We start from the raw sequence: 10,542 nt of genomic DNA on the forward strand, positions 1-10,542 counted from the left end.
AGCCGGGCCGGGGGTGTCTCATCAGTGCACTGAGTGTGGGGGGTCTCAGCCGGTGGTGGTGGGAGGGGGGTGGTCTCGGCCGGGGGGGGGCGATGGGGCCGGGTTTGGGGCGGACCCGCAGGGCGGGGCCGTTCCCGGGGCGGTGCCGGACCCGCCGGGCCGGGTGCGGGACCGGGCGCGGGGCGGGGCGGGCGGAGGACGCGGCCCCGGAGCGGCGGCTCCCGGGGGTCCCGCAGCGAGGGGAGGACGGGGGGGCCGGGAGCGGAGGGGTCGCGGCTCCGGAAGCTCCCGCGGCGGGGGGAGGGGGGACCGGGGTGCTGCGGGTGCCGGCCATGAAGAGGATGTTCTCCTGCTCCAGCTCGCAAGTGACGGTGAGTCCCGGGAGGGAACGGGGCACCCGTGCCAGCTGCCATCCCAGCCCCGATGCCAGCCCGATGCCAGCTGCTGTCCCAGTTCCGATCCCAGTCCCAATGCCAGCCCCACTTCCAGCTGCTGTCCCAATTCCGATCCCAATCCCAATGCCAGCCCCACTTCCAGCTGCTGTCCCAATTCCGATCCCAATCCCGATGCCAGCCCCACTTCCAGCTGCTGTCCCAATTCCGATCCCAGCCCGCTGCCGGCTGCGATCCCGAGACCGACCCCAATGCCAGCCCCGATGCTGCCTCAGTCCCGACCCCGATCCAGCTCCGAGGCCACCCTCAATCCCAGACGCAATTCCAATCCCAGTCCCGATCCTGGCTGCAATCCCCACCCCAGGCTCCAATCCCACTCCCGGTTCTGGTGCTGGTCCCGATGCCACCGGCAGTCCCAGCCTCATCCCCAGCCCCCATCCCAGAGGCAACCCCAGTCCCAGCCCCAATCCTGACCCGAATCCAGCCCCCAGCCCCGACCCTCTTGCCCCGCTGCAGGTCCCGCAGCCCATTTCTGCTCCCAGCCCCGGTTCCCGTCCCCAGACCATGGGCTCGGCCCCTGTTCCCGGTGCCGGTGCCGGTGCCACTCCCGCCCGGTGCCACGCTGGAGCCCAGCCCGGCTCGGTGGCACTCGCCAAACCAGCCGGGCGGGCACAGGCCGGGACACGCTCCGTCCTCTCCGCCCCTTCCCGGCTCCGCGGAGATCACGGAACCCCCACGGAGCGGGGAAACTGAGGCAGGAGACGCGCGGGGGGCACGACACCGGGCGGTCCCGTCCCGGGGTGGGGGTCCCGTGCAGGATTTGGGGTCCTGTCCTGCATTTGCGGTCCCATGCCAACCCCCCGCAGATGGAGAGCTGGACGCGGCAGGACCAGAAGCTCCTGGAGGCGGTGACACGCGGGGACGTGGCCCGGGTGGCCACTCTGGCCGCCCGCAAGGCCGCCCGCCCCTCCAAGCTCAACGCCAGGGGACAGTCCGCGTATGTCACCCCTGGGGGGACACGGGGGGCCGCGGGGGGGTCCCGGGGGGGTGTTGTGGCACGGGTCACGGCCACCTCTCGCCCCTCAGGCTCCATCTGGCCGCGGCCGGGGGTCTCACCGAGTGCCTGACGCTGCTGCTGGAGCACGGGGCCCCCGTCAATGACAGGAACGATGATGGTAGGTGGGGACACCTTGGGGACACCTTGGGGACACCTTGGGGACACCCGGTCAGGTCCCTGTGTCACCTTTGGAGGAGCCCAGACCTGCACTCCAAGGCAGGGCAGGGATCCCCGGGAGCACCCTGGGGAGTGTCCCCAAGGAGGGGGTGTCCCCAAGGAGGGGGTGTCCCTCGATGGAGGGGGGTGTCCCCCTGGGGGTGTCCCCAAGGAGGGGGTGTCCCTTGATGGAGCGGGGTGTCCCCTGGGGGTGTCCCCAAGGAGGGGGTGTCCCTCGATGGAGCGGGGTGTCCGATGGGGGTGTCCCCTGGGGGTGTCCCCAAGGAGGGGGTGTCCCCGAGGAGGGGGTGTCCCCTGGGGGTGTCCCCAAGGAGGGGGTGTCCCGAGGGGGTGTCCCCAGTGCCCAGCCCGGTCCCCACAGGTAGCACCGCCCTGCACTTGGCCACCATCGCCTGCCAGCCCCAGTGCGTGAAGGTGCTGCTGCAGGTATGGAGCAGGATGGGAATGGGAATGGGAATGGGAATGGGATGGGAATGGGAATGGGAATGGGAATGGGAACGGGGACGGGGACGGGAATGGGATGGGATGGGATGGGGATGGAAATGGGAATGGGATGGGGATGGGGATGGGGATGGGAATGGGAATGGGAATGGGAATGGGGATGGGAACGGGAATGGGAACGGGAATGGGATGGGGATGGGAATGGGATGGGAATGGGATGGAAATAGGATGGAAATGGGATAGGAATGGGAATGGGAATGGGAATGGGAATGGGAATGGGAGTGAGAATGGGATGGGGATGGGATGGGATGGGATGGGATGGGATGGGATGGGAATGGAATGGGAATGGGAATGGGAATGGGAACGGGAATGGGAACGGGAATGGGAATGGGAATGGGAAAGGGATGGGATGGAAATGGGAATGGGGATGGGGGTGGAAATGGGAATGGGATGGAAATAGGATGGAAATAGGATGGAAATAGGATAGGAATGGGAACGGGAATGGGAACGGGGATGGGATGGGATGGGATGGGATGGGATGGGATGGGATGGGATGGGATGGGATGGGGGTGAAAACGAATGAAGATCAGGATTGAGACAGGGATAAGGACACGGATGGGGATACAGAGAAGGATGAGCACGGAGGTGGGGATAAAGATGGGGACAAGGACAGGGAACAAGGACAGGGATGAGGATGGGAACAGGGCTATGTCAGGGGGAACCGGTGCCGTTCCCATCCCGGGGGTCCCTTCCCGCTGTCCCCCCCAGCACGGAGCCAACGAGCGCCACGTGGACGGGCAGAACCGGACACCGCTGCACTGGGCCGGTGAGGGGGGGGGGGGGGGGACACGGGGACACCCCCGTGACGTGGGGGACACCAGAGGTCCCCCAGAGCCCCCGCAGTGACGCAGCCCCCCCGCAGCCTCCTCGGGCTGCGCCTCCAGCGTCCTCCTGCTCTGCGACCACGACGCCCCACTGGATGTCCCCGACACTGTGAGTGGGGACAGGGGGACAGCAGGGGGTGACAGGGGACAGCAAGAGCTGATGGTCACCCCCTGTGTCCCCCCCCAGCACGGCCAGACCCCCCTGATGCTGGCGGCGCGGGGGAACCACGCGGCCGCTTGTGCCCAGCTCCTGCGGCGCGGGGCCGAGCCCGGGCTGGCCGACAGGGACGGCAGGTGGGTGACAGGGGGGACACTGGGGACACTGGGATGCCCTGGGGACACCGGTCCATGGTATTCCCAAGGGTGTCACCGGGATGGGGGGGGGGGTCACGTGCGCCACCGTGTCGCCGTGTCCCGGTGCCATCTTGCCGCTGTGCCCGTGTGCCACCCCCTGCCACCGCTCCTTGTGTCCCCGTGTCCCTCCGTGTCACCCATGTCTCGGGGTCCTCAGGACAGCGCTGGAGCTGGCGCTGGCTCAGGGCAGCCTGGAAGCGGCCGAGCTGCTGCAGAGCCACCAGAAGGACAAAGACACTGGGAATGTCACCGGGAATGTCACCGGGAATGTCACCGGGAAGGCCCCGAGCTGGGCTCTCCGAAAGGTCCCGCACTGCGTGGGGAGAGGTGAGACCCCCCTGGAGCCCTCCGAGAGAATGGACAAAACGGGGGGAAATGGGGAAAAATATGGGGGAAATGGGGGGGGGGGGGGAGAAATTGGAAAAAACTAGGGAAAAATTGGGAAAACGGGATTGTGTTTTTCCCTCCAGCAGAGAATGGTGCTGGACAGGTGGGAATCCAGGGCGAGGAGGAGGAGGAGCGGGACGGACGCGCTGCCCGGCGGCTGCGGGAGGAGCTGGTGAGGAAGACTCTGGAATGCCGGCGGCTGGAGGAAGCTGCCGGAGGCATCCGGCGGCGGCTGCGGGAGCTCGTGCGGCTCCTGCCGGGACGGGATGCGGGGGAGGAGGAGGAGGAGGAGGATGAGGAGGATGAGGAGGATGACGGCGCCTGCCTGGAGCTCCTGGCCCGGCGCGTGGCGGAGCTGAGGAAGAGGACGAGGGATGAAGAGGGGGATGGAGGACACGGCAACGCCGAGGCTCCGGCGCTGATCCCGTTCCTGGCCTGGCTGGGAGAGGAGTGCTCCAAAATGCGGGAAGCGAAGGCCGGCGCCTTCTGCCGGAGCCAGGAGCTGCATCGGGAAGCAGAGGATTCCCTCCGCGACGAGGCCGTGGGCCGGAGCGCGGCCGCCTGGGAAGAGCTGGCGGCGGGGCTGGAGCAGGCGCTGGACCGCCAGGACCAGATCCATGCCAGGATACTCCAGGAATCCCAAATCCTCCTGGGAAAGCTCCGTCGGGAGCCGGCGGCAGCGTGCCGGTGCGCGGTGAACGGCGCGGAGCCGGCTGCGGGTGGGAAGAGCCGGGAGGAGATGCCGAGGGAGAGCGGGAGGATGGAGAAGGAGCTGCTGGAGCTGCGCGAAGGCAACGGGAAGCTCCTGGTGGAGCTGGCGCGGCTGGGCCGGGAGCGGGAGCGGCTGCAGCAGGAGCTGCGGGAGCTGCGGGATCCCGGGAAGCGGGACGAGGCGTGGCGGCTGCGCCGGGAGCTGCGGGCGCTGCGGGACGGGGTCGGAGCGCGGGTGCGGGAGGCGGGAGACGACGCCGGGGCCGCAATCCTCCGGGATCTGCACCGGCGGCTGGACGCGCTGGTGCGCTCGCAGCACGAGGCCCTGCAGCTCATCACGGAGATGGAGGGAGAGGCCGGAGAAAGCCCCCGGAGCGGCGGGGAGAGCGGGATACCGGGAGCGGCGGCGGCGGTGGGTGCCGACGAGCCGCAGGGCCCGGAGCGCGGGGCCGCCGCTGTCGCAGCGGAGCCGCCGGGGCCGGAGCGGTGGCGGGAGGCGGCCGGGAGGGAGCGGGAGCTGCGGGAGCTGCGGGAGCTGCGGGAGCTGCGGGAGAAGGCGGAGGGGCTGGAGCGCAGCCTGGGAGCGCTGCGGGAACGCGCGGCTCGGCTGGAGCGCGCCTGCCGGGAAAAGGATGGGAAGGTGAGGGACCTTCCCAGCACCGATCCCATTCCCATCGTCATCCTCTTCCCATCCCTGTCCCCATTGCCGCCCTCTTCCCGTCCTCGTCTTCCTCCCATATCCATCCCCGTCTCCTTCCCATCCCCTTCCCAGTCCTCTTTCCATCATCATCACCCCTTTCCCACCATTGTCGCCATCATCATCTGCATCCCTGTCCCCTTCTCATCATTGTCCCCATCACAGTTCCATTCCCATCTCCTTTCCCATCCCATCCCATCCCATCCCATGCCATCCCCATGCCATCCCATCCCATGCCAATCCATGCCATGCCATGCCATGCCATGCCATGCCATGCCATGCCATGCCATGCCATGCCATGCCATGCCATGCCCTGCCCTGCCCTGCCATTCCCATCCCATCCCATCCCATCCCATCCCATCCCATCCCATCCCATCCCATCCCATCCCATCCCATCCCATCCCATCCCATCCCATCCCATCCCATCTCCCAGCACCATTTAGAGGGACCAAGGAGCGCCCTCGGGCATCACAGAGACCAGGGGGGGTCTCAGGGGATGCCGGGGGCACCACCACCCCCCACAGTCCCCCAACACTGCCCCCAAATTTGCCCCCCCAGCTGAAGCAGCTGCTGGCAGAGACGGAGAAACTCTCGGCCGAGGTGTTGGGGCTGCGGGGCCGGAGCGCTCGGCTCCAGCTCCAGCTGGAGGTGGGGACAGTGCCCGGTGTCACCCCTGCCACCCTTTGTAACCTCCTGTCACTCTGTGTCCCCCCCGTCCCCCTCGTGCCACCCAGTGTCACCCTGTGCCCCCATCCCGCCTGTCCCCCCCCCCAGGTCCAGCAGAAGCAGCACCGGGACACCGTGGCCGTGTACCGGAGCCACCTTCTCCAAGCTGCCCAGGTGGGACCCCCGGACCCTGCCTGGGGTCTCTGGGGGGTGGGGGCACAGTTTTGGGTGCTGGGCACCCAGGTGGGATCCCGGGAAAAGCCACACTCCTTCCTCCACAGGGATTCATGGACAAGGGCGTCCACGCGGCGCTGCTGCGGATCCTGCGGGCCGAGGCGGAAGCGGGGCCGTGGCATTAAACTGGGAAACTGGGAAGCACGCGTGGCCCGTGTCCGATCCCGTGTCCCATTCCATGTCCTCATCCCGTGTCCCCATCCCAACAGCTCAAGGAGGGGGGTGTGTGTGTGTGTACCCTCCTCCATTCCCTTGGAATCCACCTCAAACTGTGGGAACCCCCAGCCCATTCCTGGGGTCCCCTTGTCCCCCACTCGTCCCACTCCAGCACGGACTCGGTTCCCGTGGGAAGCGCTTTATTCCCGGCCCCCCCGGCCGGGCTCCCCCCACCACCTCCCCAGCGCGAATTTGGTGCCGGTGCTGACGCGCTCCAGGTCGGGGCCGTGGGCTGGGGCCCGGCGCAGGAGGATCCCGGTGGGAATCTGGGAGCTCCGGAAGCCGTCAGGGCTCGTCTCCATGATCCTGGGACAGGGAATGGGATCAGCGATGGGGCCATGGGGAGGTTGGACAGCCCCAGGTGTTCTCCAGCCTCGTGTCCCTGTCCCCACGGTGTTGGGAGCGTCTCACCCCACGGTGGCTGGCAGCTCTCTGGGGAATGATCCCGATCCCGATCCCGATCCCGATCCCGATCCCGATCCCGATCCCGATCCCGATCCCGATCCCTCAGCTCCTTCCTCAGTGGCAGCAATGGCCTCCAGGACTGGCGGCTCCAGCCAGGCCACGGCGCTGACCTCACACGGGCTTGGACACAGCCGGGCCTGGGCATGGACCCCCCGGTGGAGGGAGAGACCCCCAAGGGGGGGACCCCAACCTCAATAGGGACCCCCACCCTTGGAGGGACCCCAACCTCAGGAGGGACCTCCACCCTTGGAGGGACCCCAACCTCAATAGGGACCTCCACCCTTGGGGGGACCCCAACCTCAGGAGGGACCTCCACCCTTGGGGGGACCCCAACCTCAATAGGGACCTCCACCCTTGGAAGGACCCCAACCTCAGGAGGGACCTCCACCCTTGGAGGGACCCCAACCTCAGGAGGGACCCCCACCCTTGGAGGGACCCCAACCTCAATAGGGACCTCCACCCTTGGGGGGACCCCAACCTCAGGAGGGACCTCCACCCTTGGAGGGACCCCAACCTCAATAGGGACCCCCACCCTTGGAGGGACCCCAACCTCAATAGGGACCTCCACCCTTGGAGGGACCCCAACCTCAATAGGGACCTCCACCCTTGGAGGGACCCCAACCTCAGGAGGGAACCCCACCCTTGGAGGGACCCCCAGGGGAGGGACACCCCACCCACGAAGGGACCCCCACCCACGAAGGGACCCCCACCCACGAAGTGACCCCCTCGGAGGTGCCCCCCACCTGCAGGTGCTGGCGGGGCTCGGCCGAGCGCAGCCCCAGGTAGGCGACGATGTGGTGGCAGCGTGGTGGCCCCCAGCTCAGCGTGGGGGGGAACAGGGACTGCGGGGAGCAGGGGTGACCCGTGGGGCAGGGCGGACACCTGGGGGGCGTCACCCCCTGCCCAGCCCCGGGGATGGGGGGGGTCGTTACCTCCCAGAGGCCGAGCAGGCGCCAGGAGAAGGTCCTGGGCTCCAGGCGCAGCCCCGTCTCCTCGGCCAGTTCCCGCAGCCCCGCGGCCACCAGCTGGGGGTTTGGGGGTGTCAGGGGGCACCGTGTCCCCGCACTCCCCTGGGAACCCCCTGCCCTCCCCACGGTGTCCCCACGGTGTCACCTCACCTCCTCTGCCGGCTCCAAGTGCCCACCTGTGTGGGGGCACAGGGGTCAGGGGATCCCAAAACACCTGTCCCCACCTGAGTGAGGGGTCAGGGGACCCCAGAGCCCCTGTCCCCCCTGCTCGCGCTCACCTGGTGGCACCCAAATATTGGGGAAGTGGCGCAGGGTCGCGGCTCGCCGGGTCAGCAGGACGTGGCCGCAGGTGGCCTCCAGCAGCACGGCCACCGCCGCGACCACCCCCGGGTGTCCCCTCCGGTCACCCAGCGTGGCCCCCCCCAGCTTGGCGGGGCAGAAAGGGGGTCTCTGCGGGGACAGGGGACGTCAGGGGTGCGCTGGCTCCCTGGGGACACGCGGTGGCACCCGGGGGGACACGGGGGGCGGGTGGCCCCGCGGACCTTGAGGACGGTGACAGCGGAGCCGGGGAAGGGGACATCGGAGATGAGGAAGTGGCCGCGCTCCAGCCCGCAGCTCACCAGGGCCACGTCGGTGTGCGCGGGGCAGAACACGCCGGTGACACTCTGCGGGGACACCGCGGCCACTGTCACGGCAGCGCGATGGCCACGGGGACACCGCGGCCACTGTCACGGCAGCGCGCTGGCCACGGGGACACCGCGGCCACTGCCACCGCAGCGCGATGGCCACGGGGACACCGCGGCCACTGCCACGGCAGCGCGATGGCCACGGGGACACCGCGGCCACTGTCACGGCAGCGCGATGGCCACGGGGACACCGCGGCCACTGCCACCGCAGCGCGATGGCCACGGGGACACCGCGGCCACTGCCACCGCAGCGCCATGGCCACAGGGACACCGCGGCCACTGTCACGGCAGCGCGATGGCCACGGGGACACCGCGGCCGCTGTCACGGCAGCGCGATGGCCACGGGGACACCGCGGCCGCTGTCACCGCAGCGCGATGGCCACGGGGACACCGCGGCCGCTGCCACCGCAGCGCGATGGCCACGGGGACACCGCGGCCGCTGTCACTGCAGCGCGCTGGCCACGGGGACACCGCGGCCACTGTCACTGCAGCGCGCTGGCCACGGGGACACCGCGGCCGCTGTCACCGCAGCGCGATGGCCACGGGGACACCGCGGCCACTGTCACTGCAGCGCGATGGCCACGGGGACACCGCGGCCACTGTCACGGCAGCGCGATGGCCACGGGGACACCGCGGCCACTGTCACGGCAGCGCGATGGCCACGGGGACACCGCGGCCGCTGTCACTGCAGCGCGCTGGCCACGGGGACACCGCGGCCGCTGTCACTGCAGCGCGATGGCCACGGGGACACCGCGGCCACTGTCACGGCAGCGCGATGGCCACGGGGACACCGCGGCCGCTGTCACGGCAGCGCGATGGCCACGACGCTGCAGTGGCCACTCCCCCTCCCTTGCACTGTCACCCCCCGTTGCCCCCATTCCCCCCCGTTGCCCCCCAATCCCCCCATCCCCCCCCATTGCCCCCCGTTGCCCCCGTTGCCCCCGTTCCCCCCATTGCCCCCATTGTCCCCGTTGCCCCCCGTTTCCCCCATTCCCCCAGTTGCCCCCGTTGCCCCCCATTCCCCCCGTTGCCCCCCATTGCTCCTGTTGCCCCCCATTCCCCCCATTGCCCCCCGTTTCCCTCCATTGCCCCCCATTTTCCCCCCTTTTCCCCCATTGCCCCCATTGCCCCCATTCCCCCCGTTGCCCCCGTTGCCCCCCATTCCCCCCGTTGCCCCCCATTGCCCCTGTTGCCCCCCATCCCCCCCATTGCCCCCCGTTTCCCTCCATTGCCCCCCATTTCCCCCCTTTTCCCCCATTGCCCCCATTCCCCCCATTTCCCCCATTCCCCCCATTGCCCCCGTTGCCCCCCGGTCCCCCCATTGCCCCCATTGTCCCCATTGCCCCCATTGCCCCCCATTTCCCCCACTGCCCCCATTGCCCCCCGGTCCCCCCCATTCCCCCCATTGCTCCCATTGCCCCCCATTGCCCCCCATTCCCCCCGTTGCCCCCCGGTCCCCCCATTCCCCCCATTGCCCCCATTGCCCCCCATTGCCCCCGTTGCCCCCCGGTCCCCCCCCTCCGGACCTGCCCGAACGCCGCCGCCCCCCCCGCCCCCCCGCGCCGCACGTGCACGAGCACGCGCGCGCTCGCCATGACAGGGGGCGGGGCCTCCCGGCGGGGGGGGCGGGGCCTCAACCGGGGCGGCGGTCGCGCCCCCTGGCGGGGCGGCCGAGAACGGCATCGCCCTCGGGAGGTCCCGGTGGACCGGGGACAGTTCTGTGTCCCCCGTGTGTGTCCCCCGCGTGTGTCCCCCGTGTCCCGTGTGTGCCCCCCGTGTGTCCGAGCATGCCCCCTGCGTCCCCACGCGTCCTGCGTACGGCCGTGTCCTCTCCGTTCCCCCACTTGGGGACGCTGTCACCTGCCGCGGACCCGGCCACCCCCGCGGATGCTGCCACCCCTCAGGGACACGATCAACACTCCGGGGACACCGCTGTGTCCCCAGGGCGGCCACCACCGGCCCGGGGACATCGCCCCCCCGTCCCCGAAAGGTGCCGTTCCAGGTGATGCCAGCAGGTGTCACCGTGTGCCCGCCCCCTCGGGACCCCCCACCCAGAGCCCCCCGACTCTCGAGGTTGTCCCCAGCGTCCTCCACCCCCGACACGTCCCCAGGGTCCCCTCTGCCCCCCCGGAGCAGCTGGTGACACTTGGGGACCGGAGCCTGAGCGTGACACCGGGGGCAGCTCAGTGCTCCCAGTATGTCCCAGT

At 69.6% G+C, this 10,542-nt stretch overlaps 2 protein-coding genes across 2 annotated transcripts; one reads left to right on the forward strand and one right to left on the reverse strand.

Annotated features, from left to right (window-relative positions):
* The first annotated feature begins 332 nt into the window (after positions 1–332).
* On the forward strand, positions 333–6,131 carry ANKRD35 (ankyrin repeat domain 35). The gene is made up of 12 exons (XM_068995429.1): positions 333–371; positions 1,259–1,389; positions 1,479–1,567; positions 1,988–2,052; positions 2,836–2,893; positions 2,990–3,060; positions 3,139–3,245; positions 3,463–3,632; positions 3,779–5,043; positions 5,659–5,748; positions 5,875–5,940; positions 6,048–6,131. Exons 1-12 carry the CDS (start codon positions 333–335, stop codon positions 6,123–6,125), a joined length of 2,229 nt encoding a protein of 742 aa, XP_068851530.1. The 3' UTR covers positions 6,126–6,131.
* Positions 6,132–6,350: 219 nt separating this feature from the next.
* On the reverse strand, positions 6,351–9,930 carry NUDT17 (nudix hydrolase 17). The gene is made up of 8 exons (XM_068995276.1): positions 9,862–9,930; positions 8,192–8,314; positions 7,928–8,099; positions 7,800–7,825; positions 7,614–7,706; positions 7,425–7,523; positions 6,628–6,818; positions 6,351–6,522 (listed from the first exon to the last, which is right to left on the reverse strand). Exons 1-8 carry the CDS (start codon positions 9,928–9,930, stop codon positions 6,357–6,359), a joined length of 939 nt encoding a protein of 312 aa, XP_068851377.1. The 3' UTR covers positions 6,351–6,356.
* Positions 9,931–10,542: the final 612 nt, after the last annotated feature.

This window comes from Aphelocoma coerulescens, chromosome 25 (genome assembly GCF_041296385.1).
Source record: "Aphelocoma coerulescens isolate FSJ_1873_10779 chromosome 25, UR_Acoe_1.0, whole genome shotgun sequence".
In the NCBI taxonomy this organism is placed as follows: Eukaryota; Metazoa; Chordata; class Aves; order Passeriformes; family Corvidae; genus Aphelocoma; species Aphelocoma coerulescens.

What these genes read in the sequence shown, in the direction of transcription:
- ANKRD35 (XM_068995429.1), top strand. Translation starts at nt 333, where the DNA reads ATGAAGAGGATGTTCTCCTGCTCCAGCTCGCAAGTGACG. An exon ending in GCTCCAGCTCGCAAGTGACG is followed by an intron (nt 372 to 1,258) that starts GTGAGTCCCGGG and finishes AACCCCCCGCAG; the next exon opens with ATGGAGAGCTGGACGCGGCA. An exon ending in GCGTGAAGGTGCTGCTGCAG is followed by an intron (nt 2,053 to 2,835) that starts GTATGGAGCAGG and finishes TGTCCCCCCCAG; the next exon opens with CACGGAGCCAACGAGCGCCA.
- NUDT17 (XM_068995276.1), bottom strand. Translation starts at nt 9,930, where the DNA reads ATGGCGAGCGCGCGCGTGCTCGTGCACGTGCGGCGCGGGGGGGCGGGG. An exon ending in CAATATTTGGGTGCCACCAG is followed by an intron (nt 7,826 to 7,927) that starts GTGAGCGCGAGC and finishes GCCCCCACACAG; the next exon opens with GTGGGCACTTGGAGCCGGCA. An exon ending in GCCTGCTCGGCCTCTGGGAG is followed by an intron (nt 7,524 to 7,613) that starts GTAACGACCCCC and finishes TGCTCCCCGCAG; the next exon opens with TCCCTGTTCCCCCCCACGCT.